The 22,448-nt window shown below is 35.2% G+C and overlaps 1 protein-coding gene across 1 annotated transcript; it reads right to left on the bottom strand.

Annotated features, from left to right (window-relative positions):
• Positions 1-20,552: 20,552 nt before the first annotated feature.
• Positions 20,553-21,546, bottom strand: LOC114651052 (olfactory receptor 52E4-like). The gene has a single exon (XM_028801008.2). The coding sequence runs from the start codon at positions 21,536-21,538 to the stop codon at positions 20,579-20,581; it is 960 nt and encodes a 319-aa protein (XP_028656841.1). The 5' UTR covers positions 21,539-21,546; the 3' UTR covers positions 20,553-20,578.
• Positions 21,547-22,448: the final 902 nt, after the last annotated feature.

Here is a 22,448-nt window from a genome sequence, read left to right as displayed (position 1 = left end):
CTGTGGGACACCCTATTTAACTTCTGAGTATAATGATAGACTACTGTCAGCATATTTCTGAACATAAAGAATGGTAAATGATATGAAATACTATGCTCGAATCTAACAACATAATTACTGTGACATTCCTTCATCAGAGGATATGAGAATGCCCTTTACAACAACGGTTTGTGCCATTTCTGTACTATGACCACTGTGGAAGCCAAACCATAAGTTTTCAATTATGGTGAGACTGAATCTGAATGTCAACTACTGTTTCATGGTACTAGCTCTGCTACCCATCTACTGTAAGATGGGTTGAAATCTAAGTAATGAACATAGACTTCAGCATCTTCAGTATTAAAGTATTGAAGTTCACCATCTATTGGAATGTATTTTGTAATGCATGTAGTAATAAAATGCATTGCATTTTTCATTTCAACTGATGGCACATCACAAACATCCATCCATCCATCCATTTTCCAACCCGCTGAATCCGAACACAGGGTCACGGGGGTCTGCTGAAACCAATCCCAGCCAACACAGGGCACAAGGCAGGAACCAATCCTGGGCAGGGTGCCAACCCACCGCAGGACCATCACAAACATTTGTAATGATAAAACCGATTTTCATGTTTCATTCCAACAGATGGCTATTACAAACATTAACACCACTTTTATGAATCCTATACTAAGTGACATATAACAGAAAGCAGGACCCAGACAGATACACAGACACAAAGACACATCCTTTTATGAAAGTGGATTGTAGAAAGAAAGAGTAAATTTGAACTGGGTCTATAATTATTAAGTGTATGTGGCTCTAGCTTTGTCTTTTTAAGTAATGGTCTGATATATGACACTTTCATACCTGCAGTGCATCAGAAACTGCATCATTCCATAGTGAAATATTTATAATGTTGGTATTGCCAGAATATCCATTGAGCTTTTCACTAGTTTTGTTGGGACTGAGTCTAACAAGAAGTAGTAGATCTCATTTTAGACATTAAAGTTATGACTTGCTGTTCTGTTATCAAATTAAAGTTAATAAAGTGGGGTGTGCATGGCAAGAACGGGTTTACCATTGTAGTATTTACTTTGTGAGGTGATGCAGAAATCTGGGAACTTATATTGTCAATTTTCTTTTTAACAAAGTTCATAAAGTCTGCACTGCTTATATTTGGAGGTATTTTGTAGTTCAGAATTCTTATGTGTTAGATTAGCAACTGTTATAACTAATACACAAGGATTATTCCTGTAGTTATCTATTAATCTAAAATAGTAGTCCAAGCGGGCCATAAAGAGGGCTTCATTTGCATTTTAACACTCTGTCCAACAATTCAGGAGACCTGCAGCTTTGTTGCTCTCCATCTATGCACACGTTTTAGAAACACTAATGTAAAAGTGAGTACAGTACTCACATTAAACCTGAATGAGTTTCTATGTACTTCAACCACTTTTGTTTTAAGGGAGCTTGTATACCCAAAGGTTCTTTCAAAATCACATTATCATTTGATCTTAGCTTATTCACATTGTTTTCCAAAATTATGCCCGTTTCTTGAAATATCTACAAATTTCGATGTAGAGTTACAATCTATAGTAAATGTTGGACTGTACTTGTTCAATCAGCGAGTCAATTGGTAAAGTCATAACTCATCCATTAACAGTGGTGTTATTTTACTTTTTTTATATCATACTGAGGTATCCTGTATTGACTCAACCAGAGAGACTTTGATTACAACATTTGCAAGTATATACAAGCATGACTGGTAGAAAAAAGGCTTAGAAAGAAACGGATTAGACCGCTAAAGCTTCAACTAAGTCTAAACAGGCCTCAAGTTCAAGTTCAAGATAGAGCCTGGCAGAGACTGACCTGGAACAGATAGACAAAAGAATGGATTTCCCAGGACCTGACGCAGCATTATCGGCACCAGATGAAAGCAAAAGTGGGAGCGAAACAGCAAGTGAGTCGGGCCAGGAAACCTCGTTGATTCCAGAAGGTTCATTGAAACTGAAAATGACCTTATTTTCTGCGCTGCCAACTACCCACCATGAGCCAGTGCCATTGACTCAAACTGGCCTTGCTACTCCACCCACCAAGCTTGGAGAAGAGTAAAACTAGCAGTTTGAGCCAAAGGTAATGATCTCCACAATGATCACCGCAATAACTACTACACTTGGGGAGGACATAAATGAGATAAAGTGTAATATAAAGAAGATCACAAATAATATAAGGAAAGATATAAGTGATATAAGGAAAGATATAAAGGACATAAACATGACAGATGTGCATCTGTTTCAGGATATTAAAAACTCAGAGAAACATTTAAGTAATCACTTTGAGGCAACCTTTAAAGGCCTGCTAGAAAAAATTGAAGAAAAAGATACAGGAAAATGCGAGTAGTTTTGAAAATAAATTTAGAGCAGTTCAAGCTCAGCTTGAAGATATTAAGCAAATGTTCACGACTTGTATTGAAATAATTTAACAATTGGCTTCTGCCACAAACAAAAAAGCAACGGCTACTTAAACTGAATGCAAAGAGCTTGGAGACAGGCTGACTGTGCTCTAAGATGGATATACTGTAGAAGAACTAATATCAGAATTGAAGGTCTTTCTGAAAACCGTTAAAGTCCAAACCCAGTGAAATTCATCATGCGCATGGTGTGTGATTGATGCTGTATACCGCTAATCCGATCAGCTGCTGTAGTGTTATGATTCCACACTCAGATACAATGGGATTAATACTCTGAGTGGTGCAGTGAGAGTGACAACGCTAAAGCGACTATGGTATTTGGAATAGTTTGGCCATTCTGTGCACCATTATATGGTTACAGGTTAATTACAATCAGATGCCTGAAACTGATAAATGATATGCAGTTAATTTCAATGTATTTGATAAAACGTCAAGGATATTGATCTAAAAAAGAAAGGGAAACCACACTGGAACAGTAGCACTGATTTGACGCTGGGTGCCGCCAGTTTGCAAAACCAAGTGGAGGACTTGTGTACGCCAGGGATTGAGCTGCCGTGAAAGTGTGCATGGCTTTACTCCAAGTTTAGTTTTTATACATCATGATGTGAGCGTGGAAATGGACTGTTTATACATGAGGCCCCAGGTCTTGATGGCTACCCTGTTGAATTTTATAAAAAAATTCAAATAAGTTAGCTACCCTTTTATTAGCAACTTTTATAGAAGCCAGAGATAATAAAATTCTACCTCAAACTTTTCACCAAGCATTAATTACCATTTTAAGGACTTATTACAATGTGCATCATGCAGACCTATCTCACTTATGAATAATGATGTTAAGATACTCTCCAAAGTCCTAGCTAGAAGGATTGAGAAAGTGCTCCCTTCAGTAATACCACAAGACCAAACCGGATTTATTAAAATGTGGCTTCCGACCTTTGACACCTATTTAATGTAATATATTCCCCCATAAATTCTAATACTCCAGAGATCTTATTATCTTTGGATGCAGAAAAAGCATTTGATATGGTTGAATGGGATTTCCTGTTCACTACTTCGCATAAATTTGGGCTTGGCCCTAACATATGTGCGTGGATCAAACTACTGTATACCATCCAGAAGCTTCAGTTTGTATTAACAACAATATCTCGGACTACTTCAAACTAGAATGCAGTACTAGACAAAGATGCCTAGTGATTTTCAGGGAAGGACTTGAACGTAAAATATCACTATATGCAGATGATATGGTACTGTATATACAGTATCAGACCCACAAACTTTAGTGTCTGCAGCCCTAATTGCACTAGCAGAATTTCAATAGATATCTGGACTCAAAATTATTTTTTTTCAGCGCAAACGGCATTAGATTGGCACCTTTCACTTTATAATTCCAGCTCAGTTTAAATATCTAGGGGTAAATATCAGAAGTGAATATAAAGCTGCTTTTCAACAAAACTTTGCTGCTTGCCTGTATAAAATTAAACAAGATGTGCACAGATGGTCTACCCTCCATCTTACTTTAGCAGGGAGAATTAACACTATCAAAATTAATATCCTCCCTAAGCTTCTGTTTGTATTTCAAAACATCCCCATACATTAACAAATCTTTTCTTAAAAAATTAGATTCAATCATATCCTCATTTATTTGGGATTCGAAATATCTACACATCCAAAGGGTGACCCTACAAAGACCTTAATAAGAAGGTGGTATTTTTCTACCTAATTTTAATTTTTTTTATAACGAGGTGGCAAACATGCAAGCTATAAAAACCTGGGGGCTCATGTATAAATGGTGTGTACGCACAGAAAAGTTGCGTATGAATGTTTCCACACTCAAATCGTGATGTATAAAACATAAACTTGCCGTAAAGCCATGCACATTTCCTCAATACCTTATACCCTGGCGTACGCAAGTTCTCCGCTCGGTTTGCCAACTGGCAGCACCTAGCGTCAAAGCAGTGCTACTGTTCCTGTGTGGTTACCCTTTCTTTCTTAGATCCACATTCCTGAAGCAGCTTTATAAATACACTGAAACTAACTGCATATTGTTTATTAGTGTAATGCATCTGATTGCAATTAACCTGTAACAATATAATGGTCCAGGGAATAGCCATAGTATTCCAAATACCATAACTGCTTTAGCGTTTTTACTCTCACTGCACCTTCTTTTTCTTCTTTCACCTGCTCCCTTTAACGGTTGCCACAGCGGATCATCTTTTTCCAAATTACTCTAACTGCACAACTTGAAGTATTTATATCACTGTATCTGAGTTTGGAATCACAGCAGCAGCTGATCGGAAAGAGAATTATCGGTATACAGCATCAAGCACACGCTGCCTCAGCCACGGCAAAATGCTTCAGAGCCTTTCCTGTATGGACCTCACGGTTCAGAAACAGTTTCATCCCAATAACTTTAAACACACTCAATCAGTCCATCAAGTACTCCTTGTAGAACTGTTTGTACTTATAAGTACAATTACCTCACTGTAAACTTGCGCTACAGTTATAATATTGCACAACCTGCGCCACTTTATAAAGAGCGTATTTACATATGATAACAATATCATTTTTAAGATGAAATGCAGCAAAATATGTTGATTATATTATACAGATAAAATTTTAACTTCATTTAAATAATCTATATCTATATCTATACTAATTAATAAAAGGCAAAGCCCTCACTGACTCACTGACTGACTGACTGACTCATCACTAATTCTGCAACTTCCCGTGTAGGTGGAAGGCTGAAATTTGGCAGGCTGATTCCTTACAGCTTACTTACAAAAGTTAGACAGGTTTCATTTCGAAATTCAATGCGTAATGGTCATAACTGGAACCTCTTTTTTCACAATATACTGTAATGGACGGCAGTTCGATGGCCGTGGGAGGAGGAGTTGAGTGTCACGTCATCACGCCTCCCACGTAATCACGTGAAAAGACTGTGAACACAGTAGGGAGAAATGAAGGAGGAGCCACAAACAGCGAAGAACAAAAAATTCATTAAACAATTGAGAAGGGAGCGAAACAATAAGAAGCGAGCGAGTGAAGCATACAAGCATCTTCATAAGGGAAAAAGCACGGTGTAAAACGTAAGTTTAAATTAAGTTTATAGAAACGCTCCCGCTGCGGATTACAATAACATATTCGCGAGATAAAAGTTTAATGAGAAGACACGAGGTATAAACGAACCACACGCCGTAGCGCAACGTTAGGGGCTTCACCTCTGGCACTGACGTTCAAGATTCGATTCCCGAGAGCGGATGCAGTGAGTGTGTACGCCTGATGAGTCCAGAATTAGGGAGAAACACGTGTCGCATACTCTGCATTATTTGAAAGTAAACTATTAAAACCATTCTATGATCTGCTTCTCGCAACTGAAAGACGGCACATGGCGGATGTTAGCCGACTTGCTGACCGCAACATTAGGGGCTTCAACTCTGGCGCCGCAAACAGCGAAGAACAAAAAATTCATTAAACAATTGAGAAGGGAGTGAAACAATAAGAAGCGAGCGAGTGAACCATACAAGCATCTTCATAAGGGAAACAAAGCACGGTGTAAAATGTAAGTTTAAATTAAGTTTATAGAAACGCTCCCGTTGCGGATTGCAATAACATATTCGCGAGATAAAAGAACGCAGTAGGGTGAAATGAAGGAAGAGCCACGAAGAACAAAAAATAACAGAAAGAGAGCACGTGGCGGACGTAAGGCGACTTGCTGACAAACCACAAGCGTGACCTGGCAGGTAACCACCCATACAATCAGATTGTGATTCAGAAAACGAATGCCATGAATGTAATTACCACGATCTACATACTGTCAAATAAACGAAACACACGCCGTAGCGCGACAGCTGTGAAAAGGGAGGTTCACAAAAAAACAGATCCTTAACAAATTGTTATTGGTATATTTTCGATCCGTTTAAAAAGGTTTTCTTTTCTTCTTAATAAAAAATTAAAAGCAGTACTTCGCCGCAACGAAGAACGAGAATTTGGCTATATATATCTGCTTCTCGCAATTAAAAGAGGGCACGTCGATCTACATACAAGGCGAAAGTCTTGCAACATTCAAAGATGATGGTTTGGGATAAGTACACCATGGAACATAAAAGCTTATGAAGCCTTGAACCGAAAAAAACAAGATCTCAGAGATCGTAAAAAAAAAAGGAGGTAATGTCGTTTTACTCGCTGTAGATTTTAGTCAAACATTACCAGTTATTCCACGAGGGAGACCAGCAGATGAACTCAACGCGTGTTTAAAATCCATGCTTCTCCCACGGTCGGTTATATGTCGCGTGTTCTCGGGTAGGTGCACCAAAAATTGTATACATTTAAGCATGTAATGGGCAAAGAAAAAATGAGGTATACCCGAAGGCACTGCAGTAGTACTCAATGTAACTTTACTTCTTAAGTGTTAATGTTTTACTGTTTAATAATTTATACGCTTCTTATATGTTGTTCAAATTCTTTTATCAAAATACCAGTGACAGCGCAATGCACGATAACATGGAGTGAATACACCATACACATCTGCCCACGGCCGCCCTGGTGTGCGCAGATAGGAGTTGATTCTACAATAAAATAAAATAAAGATAAAAAGAGTAATAGAATCATCACCCATAAAGCGGATAGCAGACGTGACGTACTATATGTGTACCACATTTCAAGTCAACGGTTTGCGAGGTACACGTGATTTAAAATCCTGGACAGACAAACAAATAGCCACGGTAGCAAATTATAGAAGAAGATTTTACTGTTTAATAATTTATATTTATATGAAATGTGCTTCTTATATATTACTTCATATTCTCATATGATAATGATGTTAATGTTGTTTATATTGATTTCTATGTTACTGTAAGTGCATGTATGTATGTATATATATATATATATATGTGTATATGTATATATATGTATATATATATGATATATCTGTATATGTGTGTGTATATATATATATCTATATATACACATATATTATATATATATATATATATATATATATATATATATATATATATATATATATAGTATATGTGTGTATGTATATGCATATATATATAATATGTGTATATGTATATGTATAAATATAATATATGTGTATATGTATATGTATGTATATATGACAGCAACACTCATAACAATGACAACACAATTACATTGACAATCATGTTACGTTATTTTTAAAATATATGTATATATATATGATATATCTGTATATGTGTGTGTATATATATATATATATATATATATATATGTGTATATGTGTGTGTGTGTGTATATATATATATATATATATATATATAGTATATGTGTGTATGTATATGTATATATATATAATATGTGTATATGTATATATATAAATATAATATATGTGTATATGTATATGTATATATATATGACAGCAACACTACTTCACCGCTGCGAAGCGTGGGTATTTTGCTATATAATATATGTGTATATGTATATATAATATATGTGTATATGTATATATATATATAACATATGTGTTTATATATATATATATATATATATATATATATATATATATATATATATATATTTGTTTATGTATATATATATATAATATATGTGTTTATGTATATATATATATATATATATATATAAAATGTGTTTATGTATATATATATATAATACAGTGATCCCTCGCTATATCGCGCTTCGCCTTTCGTGGCTTCACTCTATCGCGGATTTTATATGTAAGCATATTTAAATATATATCGCGGATTTTTTGCTGGTTCGCGGATTTCTGAGGACAATGGGTCTTTTAATTTCTGGTACATGCTTCCTCAGTTGGTTTGCCCAGTTGATTTCATACAAGGGACGCTATTGGCAGATGGCTGAGAAGCTACCCAACTTACTTTTCTTTCTCTCTCTCTTGCGCTGACTATCTGTGATCCTGACGTAGGGGGTGTGAGCAGGGAGGCTGTTCGCACACCTAGACGATACGGACGCTCATCTAAAAATGCTGAAAGATTATCTTCACGTTGCTACCTTCTGTGTGCAGCTTTTAAGTATGCTGCACGGTGCTTCGCATACTTAAAAGCTCAAAGGGCACGTATTGATTTTTGACTTTGTTTTTCTCTGTCTCTCTCTCTCTATCTCTCTCTCTCTCTGCTCCTGACGGAGGGGGTGTGAGCTGCCGCCTTCAACAGCTTTGTACCGGCGGTGCTTCGCAATACTTAAAAACAAACAGCCCTATTGATTTGTTTGCATTCCTCTCTGTTTCCTTTGAAGACGAAGATATGTTTGCATTCTTTTAATTGTGAGATGGAACTGTCATCTGTGTCTTGTCATGGAGCACAGTTTAAACTTTTGAAAAAGAGACAAATGTTTGTTTGCAGTGTTTGAATAACGTTCCTGTCTCTCTACAACCTCCTGTGTTTCTGCGCAAATCTGTGACCCAAGCATGACAATATAAAAATAACCATATAAACATATGGTTTCTACTTCGCGGATTTTCTTATTTCGCGGGTGGCTCTGGAACGCAACCCCCGCGATGGAGGAGGGATTACTGTACATGTGTTTATGTATATATATATATATAATATATATATATATAATATATGTGTTTATGTATATATATATATATAATATATGTGTATATGTATGTATATATATAATATATGTGTATATGTGTATATATATATATATATATATATATATATATATATATGACAGCAACACTCATAACAATGACAACACAATTACATTGACAATCATGTTACGTTATTTTTAAAATGTTACCTTTACTTTTTCATAACCTCTTTAACACACTACTTCTCTGCTGCGAAGCGCGGGTATTTTGCTAGTTATTAATAATTAAACATGTGAGGACACGGTGCAGCAGCACTAGCTTGTTCCTAACTCATGCTGTATTCTTGCTGGGCTGCCGCGAAACTGGAAGGATAGATGGATAGAATAATTAAACACGTACTATGAAGATATTTCAATGTTCCTTAAACGTTTTGCAGAATCGTCATTCTGAGCTTACAGATGGCTTAGCACTTATTACAGAGCTGATTGTGTGGCGATTGGGTATTTGGAGAAAGAAAAGTAAGGACAGGAATTGGAGGTTAGTACGTTTGAAAGAGACAGTACTGCTGCAATAAATTATTTCATCGAAGGTCGCGCATGGCGTAGCAAGCATCTTGCGTGAGACATGAACAATCACTGCGCCACCATGTTCCCATGTTTAATAAAATGCTTTCATTCCTATCATCATGAAAAAGATATCACGTATACATGTCAGTATTTTAATTATTCAGAGAGCTGTAATATTACGAATGTAATGTATTCTGTGTCCTGTTGGAGGAAGAGAAAGCCCGGAAGCACTTAGTGATTCACACACATAGAGCACATAGAAGATCAAATACAAAACAAAGCATTTAACATGCTACTTTAGTTACGATGGCATTTGAGAAACTACTAAATTAAATGATTTTAAGATGAAGTTTATGATGTTCTACTTTAATGACAAAATAAACTAGGTGATTAAAGTGGAAATTCCGAGATTAAAGTTGACATTTTGAGCTTTTTTCCCACTGTGTGCCTATTTTTTTTTCTCTGTACCGTAATAAGCTTTCATATGACACTCAGACGGTGGGCTACGACTCGCCTTATCATGGCGACTTTGATATGTGACAACTTCTTTTTTATTTCGGGCACTGTGCGACTTTGTGAACTTCAGCTTTCCAGTTTCTCCGATACTATATGTCACTCGATCAACTTCCTTTTGTTGATTATATCGCCATTTAAACCAACGAATAGTAAATTTTTCCTTGCTCCCACTTGGTATTCGCTGAAATTCTTCTATTTTCCCCTGTGCTTTTCCCATTGTCTTTTCACAGAACACTGAGCTTAAGGGCTATTTATATTGATTTGCATAATCAAAGAGGCATAATTCTGGGGGAAGTTGGGGTGGGGCAGCAGGTGCGTGCATGTGCGTTACTTTTCATGCTGATCGGAATTTATGTAGCGGAAGAACATGGAAATTGGAGAACGCACAGATTTATGTATCTGGATTTTTCTGTGCGTACGCACATTCACGCTTTTGTGCTTATGCCATGTTATAGTGTGAGCTCTACGCACGGCATTATACATGAGGCCCCTGGACACTACAACAAATAGATGAACACATACTAGCTTGGTCTGCTATAGAAATGAAATCCTGCAGTACCTCTTTATATTCCTTGCTTTGTACACCAGTAAGCACAAGGTATTGTCAATATACTAATAACCCAATTGTCCTCCATTCACTCAGAATATGGCACCAATGTAGGAAGCACTTCAAGTTAGAGAATATTTTATCTGTGGCACTTGTACATGATAAACACCTTATTCCACCATCTCAGACTTGCACAATTATATTTGGAAAACATATTGGATTAAATCATTTAGAGATTTGTATATAAATAATATCTTTGCATCCTATGAACAATTACACTCTAAATTTAGTTTCCCAACATAATTTTTCTAATATCTCCAAATTAGAAATTTTGCTAAATAAAATTTGCTCAATTTTTCTCACCTCCCACCTATTTCTATTCCAGAAGAGATATTGATCACAGAGCATTTCTATAATATATAAATATACTAGCAAAATACCCGCGCTTCGCAGCAGAGAAGTAGTGTGTTAAAGAGGTTATGAAAAAGTAAAGGTAACATTTTAAAAATAACGTAACATGATTGTCAATGTAATTGTGTTGTCATTGTTATGAGTGTTGCTGTCATACAGTATATATATATATATATATATATATATATATATATATATATATATATATATATATATATACACATATACACATATATTATATATATACATACATATACACATATATTATATATATATATATATATATATACATAAACACATATATTATATATATATATATATATATACATAAACACATGTACAGTAATCCCTCCTCCATCGCGGGGGTTGCGTTCCAGAGCCACCCGCGAAATAAGAAAATCCGCGAAGTAGAAACCATATGTTTATATGGTTATTTTTATATTGTCATGCTTGGGTCACAGATTTGCGCAGAAACACAGGAGGTTGTAGAGAGACAGGAACGTTATTCAAACACTGCAAACAAACATTTGTCTCTTTTTCAAAAGTTTAAACTGTGCTCCATGACAAGACAGAGATGACAGTTCTGTCTTACAATTAAAAGAATGCAAACATATCTTCGTCTTCAAAGGAAACAGAGAGGAATGCAAACAAATCAATAGGGCTGTTTGGCTTTTAAGTATGCGAAGCACCGCCGGTACAAAGCTGTTGAAGGCGGCAGCTCACACCCCCTCCGTCAGGAGCAGAGAGAGAGAGAGATAGAGAGAGAGAGACAGAGAAAAACAAAGTCAAAAATCAATACGTGCCCTTTGAGCTTTTAAGTATGCGAAGCACCGTGCAGCATACTTAAAAGCTGCACACAGAAGGTAGCAACGTGAAGATAATCTTTCAGCATTTTTAGATGAGCGTCCGTATCGTCTAGGTGTGCGAACAGCCCCCCTGCTCACACCCCCTACGTCAGGATCACAGATAGTCAGCGCAAGACAGAGAGAAAGAAAAGTAAGTTGGGTAGCTTCTCAGCCATCTGCCAATAGCGTCCCTTGTATGAAATCAACTGGGCAAACCAACTGAGGAAGCATGTACCAGAAATTAAAAGACCCATTGTCCTCAGAAATCCGCGAACCAGCAAAAAATCTGCGATATATATTTAAATATGCTTACATATAAAATCCGCGATAGAGTGAAGCCGCGAAAGGCGAAGCGCGATATAGCGAGGGATCACTGTATTATATATATATACATAAACACATATATTATATATATATACATAAACACATTATATATATATATATATATATATATATATATATATACACACATATATTATATATATATACATATACACATATATTATATATACATATACACATATATTATATAGCAAAATACCCGCGCTTCGCAGCGGTGAAGTAGTGTGTTAAAGAAAAGGAAACATTTTAAAAATAACGTAACATGATTGTCAATTTAATTGTGTTGTCATTGTTATGAGTGTTGCTGTCATATATATATATACATATACATATACACATATTATATTTATATATATACATATACACATATTATATATATATACATATACATACACACATATACTATATATATATATATATATATATATACACACACACACATATACACATGTATTATATATATATATATATATATATATATATACACACATATACAGATATATCATATATATATATACATATATTTTAAAAATAACGTAACATGATTGTCAATGTAATTGTGTTGTCATTGTTATGAGTGTTGCTGTCATATATATAAACATATACATATACACATATATTATATTTATATATATACATATACACATATTATATATATATACATATACATACACACATATACTCTATATATATACATATATATATACACACACACACATATACACATATATTATATATATATATATATATACACACACATATACAGATATATCATATATATATACATATATTATATATACATATACACATATATATTATATATATATATATATATATATGTATATATATACATACATACATACATGCACTTACAATAACATAGAAATCAATATAAACAACATTAACATCATTATCATATGAGAATATGAAGTAATATATAAGAAGCACATTTCATATAAATATAAATTATTAAACAGTAAAATCTTCTTCTATAATTTGCTACCATGGCTATTTGTTTGTCTGTCCAGGATTTTAAATCACCTGTAGCTCGCAAACCGTTTCACGTATTGACTTGAAATGTGGTACACATATAGTACGTCACGTCTGCTATCCGCTTTATGGGTGATGATTCTATTACTCTTTTTATCTTTATTTTATTTTATTGTAGAATCAACTCCTATCTGCGCACACCAGGGCGGCTGTGGGCGGATGCGTATGGTGTATTCACTCCATGTTATCGTGCATTGCGCTGTCACTGGTATTTTGATAAAAGAATTTGAACAACATATAAGAAGCGTATAAATTATTAAACAGTAAAACATTAACACTTAAGAAGTAAAGTTACATTGAGTACTACTGCAGTGCCTTCGGGTATACCTCATTTTTTCTTTGCCCATTACATGCTTAAATGTACACATTTTTTGGTGCACCTACCCGAGAACACGCGACATATAACCGACCGTGGGAGAAGCATGGATTTTAAACACGCGTTGAGTTCATCTGCTGGTCTCCCTCGTGGAATAACTGGTAATGTTTGACTAAAATCTACAGCGAGTAAAACGACATTACCTCCTTTTTTTTTACGATCTCTGAGATCTTGTTTTTTTCGGTTCAAGGCTTAATAAGCTCTTTTATGTTCCATGGTGTACTTATCCCAAACCATCATCTTTGAATGTTGCAAGACTTTCGCCTTGTATGTAGATCGACGTGCCCTCTTTTAATTGCGAGAAGCAGATATATATAGCCAAATTCTCGCTCTTCGTTGCGGCGAAGTAGTGCTTTTAATTTTTTATTAAGAAGAAAAGAAAACCTTTTTAAACGGATCGAAAATATACCAATAACAATTTGTTAAGGATCTGTTTTTTTGTGAACCTCCCTTTTCACAGCTGTCGCGCTACGGCGTGTGTTTCGTTTATTTGACAGTATGTAGATCGTGGTAATTACATTCATGGCATTCGTTTTCTGAATCACAATCTGATTGTATGGGTGGTTACCTGCCAGGTCACGCTTGTGGTTTGTCAGCAAGTCGCCTTACGTCCGCCACGTGCCCTCTTTCTGTTATTTTTTGTTCTTCGCGGTTTGCGGCTCTTCCTTCATTTCTCCCTACTGCGTTCTTTTATCTCGCGAATATGTTATTGCAATCCGCAACGGGAGCGTTTCTATAAACTTAACTTAAACTTACATTTTACACCGTGCCTTGTTTCCCTTATGAAGATAATTGTATGGTTCACTCGCTCGCTTCTTATTGTTTCACTCCCTTCTCAATTGTTTAATGAATTTTTTGTTCTTCGCTGTTTGCGGCGCCAGAGTTGAAGCCCCTAATGTTGCGGTCAGCAAGTCGGCTAACATCCGCCATGTGCCGTCTTGCAGTTGCGAGAAGCAGATCATAGAATGGTTTTAATAGTTTACTTTCAAATAATGCAGAGTATGCGACACATGTTTCTCCCTAATTCTGGACTCATCAGGCGTACACACTCACTGCATCCGCTCTCGGGAATCGAATCTCGAACATCAGTGCCAGAGGTGAAGCCCCTAACGTTGCGCTACGGCGTGTGGTTCGTTTATACCTCGTGTCTTCTCATTAAACTTTTATCTCGCGAATATGTTATTGTAATCCGCAGCGGGAGCGTTTCTATAAACTTAATTTAAACTTACGTTTTACACCGTGCTTTTTCCCTTATGAAGATGCTTGTATGCTTCACTCGCTCGCTTCTTATTGTTTCGCTCCCTTCTCAATTGTTTAATGAATTTTTTGTTCTTCGCTGTTTGTGGCTCCTCCTTCATTTCTCCCTACTGTGTTCACAGTCTTTTCACGTGATTACGTGGGAGGCGTGATGACGTGACACTCAACTCCTCCTCCCACGGCCATCGAACTGCCGTCCATTACAGTATATTGTGAAAAAAGAGGTTCCAGTTATGACCATTACGCATTGAATTTCGAAATGAAACCTGCCTAACTTTTGTAAGTAAGCTGTAAGGAATCAGCCTGCCAAATTTCAGCCTTCCACCTACACAGGAAGTTGCAGAATTAGTGATGAGTCAGTCAGTCAGTTAGTCAGTCAGTGAGTCAGTGAGGGCTTTGCCATTTATTAATTAGTATAGATAAAACCATTTTAAAGTTCCTTCCTTACAGTGGGAAAAGAATCTCTTACTCAAAATTTCAGAAAAGGAGTGGAAGGCAGCGGTGCACAGAATTCACTCGAGCGCAAAGCATTCAGTTATTCAACTTAAAATTTTTTATCGAGCACATCTATCTCATTTTTAGTTGTCCAAAATGTTTCCAGGGAAGATTCAACCTGCGAACGTTGCAATCAAGCTCCAACTTCACTAGGCCACATATTTTGGGCCTGTACCAAATTAACTTAATTCTGGACAAAAATTTTTAAATGCCTATCAGACAGCCTTGGTGTCACACTCTCTCCTAACCCATTAACAGCTGTGTTTGGTGTACTCCCAGATGGACCTTAAGTAGATGCCACAATGATTGAACCAGATTTGTCTTCATAGGCAGCTTGTTCTGCCTATACATCATGCGTACAATCACATGACTATAATTCAGAATGTTATAAAATCAGCTAAAGCCAATTTATACTGAAAATGACAAGGCATAGTCAGTAGCAAGAACTTTATACCCTTACTTGTAGTAGACAGTGCCCTGCATTTCCCATAGGAATGAAGAATAAAAAAAAGTGAGCTCCTTAATATCTGTTTGGTTTTTCCTAAAAAACTATAAGATCATAAAGAAATAAAATTGAGCTATTTTCTTTGGTCTCACATTTCTCAGATTTTTCTCCTGAGGAAAAAAAATTGCCAGTAGTCTCACAAGTGTCTCCTGTTGAGTTTCAGCAGTGATATCAGCAAAGGCATACAATGAGCCTAGATTTTACAAGTAGTGTCTTGACATTTTTTTTGCAACTTGAAACTATTTGCATTGCATATTCAATAATATATAGTGAAATGTATGGACTGTTGTTTGTGGTAATAAAACACTTTACTATGATTATAGGACTCTTGCCCATGCTTCCAAGTAATACTGTTAATTGCTCAAATTTATATTGCTATGCACCAATGAAATCATACTTATTCAGGATGAAAAAACTGTGGCATATTGGTTAAGAATTTGGACTTTTTACTTTACGTAGTAACATTTTCTGATGGGTTAATTTTTGTTATCCGATATCTTGTATGCAATGAAAAGTCAAGCAAAATGACACCTTTTATTAGCAAACTAAAAATATTACAATATGCAAGCTTTCAAGGCAACTCAGGTCCCTTCTTCAGGCAAGATGTAATACAGAAACTGGAGGTCCCTGTTTTTATATAAACACTAGGACAGATACAACATTGGAAAACCTTTACATGTGTTACCTTAAATGTAAAAACTTAATAGACCTTTTTGGGCTAAGATTCAGAGAATAATGTATAGTCAAGATATTTAGATAAGATAACTGTCCACAAAGTCTATTGAAGCCTTTGATTAGTTTTTCCATACAACACGGACCTGTAGTCATGTTGTCTAGGTTAGTCAGAGAGATGTAAATAATCCTCATATCTGGTTATGAAACTCTTGCCTCTATTTAAACCATGTTGTAATGTGTTCATTTTTAGTATAGGTTTAACTTCCCACTCCTTTCTCTTTTGCTGTGTTTTGAAGTTGCCCGTAAGCACTGAGACTTTAAAGTCCCTCTCACAGTGTCCATGGCTGCTGAAGTGAGCAACTATAGGAACATCCCTATTGCAATGCTTAATGTGGAACTTGTGTAAATTCATTCTTTGATGAAGTGTTTGTCCAGTTTCTCCCACACAGAGTGCAGTGTTGGGACATTTCATACAAAGAATTAGGTAGATCACATTAGATGATCTGCAGGAAAGGGATCCCTTTATGTGATGTTCTTTGTGATGTTCTTGGTGATGTTTATGTGGGTTATAGGTGACAACAAGGGGGATATGGTTCTCGTTGTCTTTGTTTTTATATTCCAGGAGGTTGTCTCTGGGTATGCCAGTAGGTCTTCTTATTTTGAGAGTATGTCCTTGTCTAATGAAATCTTATCAAAACTCCTGGAGTTGTTTATCCCGGTCTGTCAGGTCTGAGGAAATAGGATTGTAACATATTGCTTGGCTGAAAATGATGGAGCGCCTTGTACGCTTGGGGTGGAAGCTATAACTTATCAGGTATGTCCGTCTGCCTTTTGGTTTGTGAAAATTAAGGGTGTTATCTTTCAGTTGAACAGTGGTGTCAAGAAAGCTGACTTCTGTTTATATTTGTTATGAAAATGGAGAAGGTCCATTGAAGGCCCAATGAAGGACCTCCTTCATTTTCATAACAGATATAACTCTTTCCACCCTAACATAAAGTTGAAGCTTAATTACTTAGAAACAGAAGACAGCTTCCTTGACAGAATTCAACCTCCATCCAAGAGAAAGAAAGAAGAGTCAAGAGCATGGGCAAAAATAGTTAGAAAGAAAAAGAAGGGAACATGTTCTTTTTCCCCTGAAATTCATTTTATTAATTAGATCTTGCCATTTTTTTAAAAAATGTTGAACAGATTCTCTGAGCAAGAATTTAATTTTTTAAAAATTTCAAATAGTATATAACATCAGTAAGCCATCGACTTATTAAAGGTGGGTTGGAACTCTTCCAGTTAATCAAGATAAGTCTACGTGCTAGTAGTGTGATGTAGGCAAGTACAATCAATTTGTCCTTTGCTACTTTAAGCCCATCAAGGAGTCCACCAAACACAACTGTTAATGTGTTACAAGTGATTGTGACACCAAAGTTGTCTGATAAGAATTCAAAGACTTTTGTCAAAAATGATGTTAATTTGGTGCACTTCCAAAATATGTAGCCCTGTGAGGCTGGAGGTAGACTGCAACTTTAAACAAGACAAATGTAACCGATGAAAGATTTTATGTTGAATTATTGAATGCTATGTGCATATGGACCTAGAGTATATTCTATGTATGGTTGCTTTACACTCATTTTCTGAGATATTAATTGAAAGATCCATTTTCCACCATACCCTAGGATATTTTAAAGGAGTAGACTTTGAGATGTTTTTATGTATTGTTGAAATGCTGTCTGAATCTTCAAGGCTGATCAGTAATTGTTCTGGAATAGAAATGGTTGGGAAGTGAGGAAAATTCTTTTAGCAAAATTTCTGATTTAAAAGTAGTGGGAAAATTGCATTGCTAGGAAATTGAATTTGAAGCGTAATTGTTCATAAGATGCAAAAACATCATCCACATACAATTCTGAAGTGTTTTAATCCTGGACGTTTTCCAAAGATTAAACACTGTAGGTTTGAGGGGGTTGAAAAGCGTGATTATCATGTAGAGGAGCAACAGATAAAAGCTACATTTCTTTCATGTCTTGTTTATGACTTAAATTAAATAAACAGAAGAAATATGCTTTATGAATTCAATGTTTTATATGTATTCACACAGAATGCATCACACTTATTTGCAGTTTTTTTTTTTTTTTTTTTTTTTTATGGTTTAGTGAAGTGAATAGCTGATAAGAAGTTTTTTTTTTACATTTCACAATGTAACATATAAATTAAGCACGAAATCATTCCATTTTAATTGAAAAATGAAAAAGCAAATACATTTATATAAAATAAAAGTTATGCACAGATGAAGTAAAATGCACTTTTATCCGCCTTTGTAAATTTATTTTTAACAATGCATATTAAAAAATATCTCTCAATATTTTACATTTACTCATATCCAGCCTTTTCCCTGTATTTTTATTCATGACTGTTTTTTAAAATTAATTAACAATTATTGACCAAATAAGTAACCTATTATTTGATTTCAAATACTTTTACGAATGCTTTTCCATCCACCATTCCATTACCAAGAGTTTTTACATTCTTCTGCTCACTGCCAAATGCATGTACTGTAAATTAGATGTTTCCAAATTATCTCCTGCTGAAGTGTGAGTGGACCCTGCAATGACCTGACATCCTCTCCAAGCTGTGGTCCATACAACCTTCAATTTGATTCAAAAGGCCTCACAGTGTTATTTTCTGTTGTGATAATAATATGGAGACAAAAAATAAAACCAGAAAAAGTTTTGCAAGGTGTTCTTTAGACTGATTTTTTTGTGAAATATATATAAGGAGATTTTGAATATTAAAAGCATTTCTGAAATTGCTAAGAATTTGCATACATTCATGTATCTTATTGTAACACATTTGTTACAGATCTGTTTTACACCATAACAGAAAGCATACACCCAAAAAATCAATTCAAAACTTTAACATTAACTGTTGCTACTTCAAATGGCTAAGACATGTCAATCCGAGTTTGTGCTGCCCACCGCTGACTTTATGGCAGTGATCAGTGGGGTTGTTGATCAACTTTAAGGTTTAAACAACCTTAACTGCTTGGCTGGAAATATTAAAAAGAGGACAGAATAAAAACAGCAGGTCCTCCAAAAACACTATTATTCTTCAAGTACATTGTCTTTGACAGTTAAAAGAGTCTGTCAGCGGAGTACCTTTGGAAAAGGCAACATCTCAGAGCTAAAACAAATAAATAAATAAACAAAATAAAAAATAAACCAATATGTACTGCAGAGTACAGTAACATAAGACACTGTTCATGGACTGGCTGCATTTTCCATAGAGGATAAACTCCAGCAGAACATACAAAATAGAACATGCAGCTATGAAGGCACAGTGCACAGATTTTTGAAAAGAAAGTTTAATGAATGTAATAATATCATTAATTTACTCATGATTTCTTATTTGTTTAAGTAGGCTGCCATACTCGTCTGTGCATGTTTTTTCCATATATGGAGAGCCACTTTGTGCCTGCTAATGTCAGAGAGAGACAGACAATGCACTACAGAGAGATTTGCATTGGCCAGTGTAGAATGTAAGTACTGACTTGTTATTAAAGCAGCACAAATCTTGTTGGCCTGTACTTGCCCTAAATCACACATTACTAGTATTTGGAAGTTCCATTACTGTACAATATGTAATCTTTATGCAGTTTGTCTATTGGTTCTGATGATGTTAATTCAAAGGTGGCAGCACAATTGTGTTTTGCCTAGACAGGCAAAGTGGCTCTGATAGTAACCACACTTACTGTAAATAATATAAGCTAAAATTACCTGCTACCTGCTTGAAGTCAACTGTATTTACTGTAGGACTGAACTCACAGCAAATTTAACTAAGATAAGTGAGCAAGAAAAAAGAACACAAATGAATGGCAAAAAACAGATAACTTAAATTTAAAAGCTGAATTGCTCATTACTATGACTATCTGAGCTAAAATAGTCACAGGGCCAGAGGAAAATTTCAGACTTAGCATTCTTTAGCAAATACATATTTTAAAATGCTACTGGATATTTTCTTGAGTTATTTTTTTATTGAAAACAATTTTCAAAAATGCATGACGGATTTCCTTGGTTCTGATGGCATAAACAAGAGGATTCAAGACTGGTGGTACAAGAAGGTATAAAACGGCAAACATAACATGAATTTGAGGGAGAACCGTCATGCCAGTTCGGTAAACTAAAAGACTAAATAGTAAAGTTGTATAAAAATACAAAATTACAAACAAATGAGAGCCGCACGTGTTCAGTGCTTTACGTAATGCATCCTTTGAGCCAACCTTTAGAACAGATCTCAAAATCAATGCATAACTAAATATAATGAATATCACATCCAATCCAAATATACAAGATATTGCTAAAAGACCTAGAGAACTATTCATAGATATATCAGTACATGCTAATTTTGCAATACCCATATGATCACAGTAACAATGTTGTATAACATTTGATGAACAGAAAGGCAATCTTGATGCGAAGATTGTTGGCAAGCCTATTAAGATAACATCTCTCAGAAGAAGAGATAGAAACACTTGAGCTAAAAATTTGTATGATAATATTGACATATAGCGCAAGGGATTGTATATAGCAACATATCTGTCATAAGCCATAATAGCAAGTATTGACGATTCTAATGATGACAAAAAGTGAACACAGAACATCTGAAACAAGCAGGCTTCAAAAGCAATAGCTCTCTCATTAAACCAAAATATCTTTAAAATCTGTATGGTTAAACTACACAAAGCAAGATCCACAAGTGACAGGGTTGCAAGTAAAACATACATAGGATTATGCAGATTGTGATTAACCTTTACAATATAGATGATCAGCACATTAGCTACAATAGCTAAAACATACATGGCACAAAATGGAATTGAAATCCAAGTCTGGTAGTTCTCTATTCCTGGAAATCCAATAAGAATAAATTCTTTTGGACGTAAAGAAGTCGTGTTCTCAGCAGACATGCTGGTTGTTTTTCTATTTTAAATAAAAACGACAGTTATGAATTAGTGGTGAACACAACAAGGCAAGATAACATCAACCATGAACAATTTAAAATTTACATTTTAATATAAAATACTTAATTTTCTGCATATCATAAACTCGTAACATTAGCATGTGGAAATTTACTTCACTGCCATTAATTGCTATTAAATAAATTGTGTCACTGCAACAAAGTTAAGCTCCTATATTCAAAAATTAACATTGTTCGTTTCTAACACACTGTATTCTTGCCTTACCAGTAGAGTGTGATGCATAACAACTAAGATTAAATTGTAAAAACAGTGTTATTTATAAGAGTTGGTATTCTCTTATGAACATACTAAGCAACCCTTGGAGATTTTGCTTTCTTATAGAGGATTATCTATGGTAAAATTAATTGCACTCCATGGTGTAAACTACAGTGGCATGCAAAAGTATTCATTTCTTCTCGAAAGACATAATTTTCTGTATTACAAAAGATTTCTACACATATTTATCTGTTCAGTTTTTTTAATGTGAACTCTTATGCTGTAGCAATACATTTCCAAAGTCAAAATAAACCATTTTCTGTAGATATTTAACTGAAGAAGAAAATTTGAAAAGTTATTGTTTGCATAAGTATTGAAGACCTACACATTAATTCTTTGTTGAGAACTCCTTAGCTACAATAACAGTCTTAATTCTTTTGAGGTGAGTGTGTACCTATTTTGCACATTGTGTAGGAGTGATTCTTCCTCATTCTTCCTGGCAGAATTGATAGACATCCTCTAGGTTGGTGAAATGGAGTATATGGAGAGCAGTTTTCAAATAGTGCCTATGACAGTGTGGGTTACCTCTTTGATTGGGCCACGGCAAGTGAGAACACACACACGATGGATGCTATGGATGGAT

The sequence above is a fragment of the Erpetoichthys calabaricus genome, chromosome 4 (assembly GCF_900747795.2).
Source record: "Erpetoichthys calabaricus chromosome 4, fErpCal1.3, whole genome shotgun sequence".
NCBI lineage: Eukaryota > Metazoa > Chordata > Cladistia > Polypteriformes > Polypteridae > Erpetoichthys > Erpetoichthys calabaricus.
Note: the sequence above shows the minus strand (reverse complement) of the source record. Positions and strands in the feature narration are given on the sequence as shown.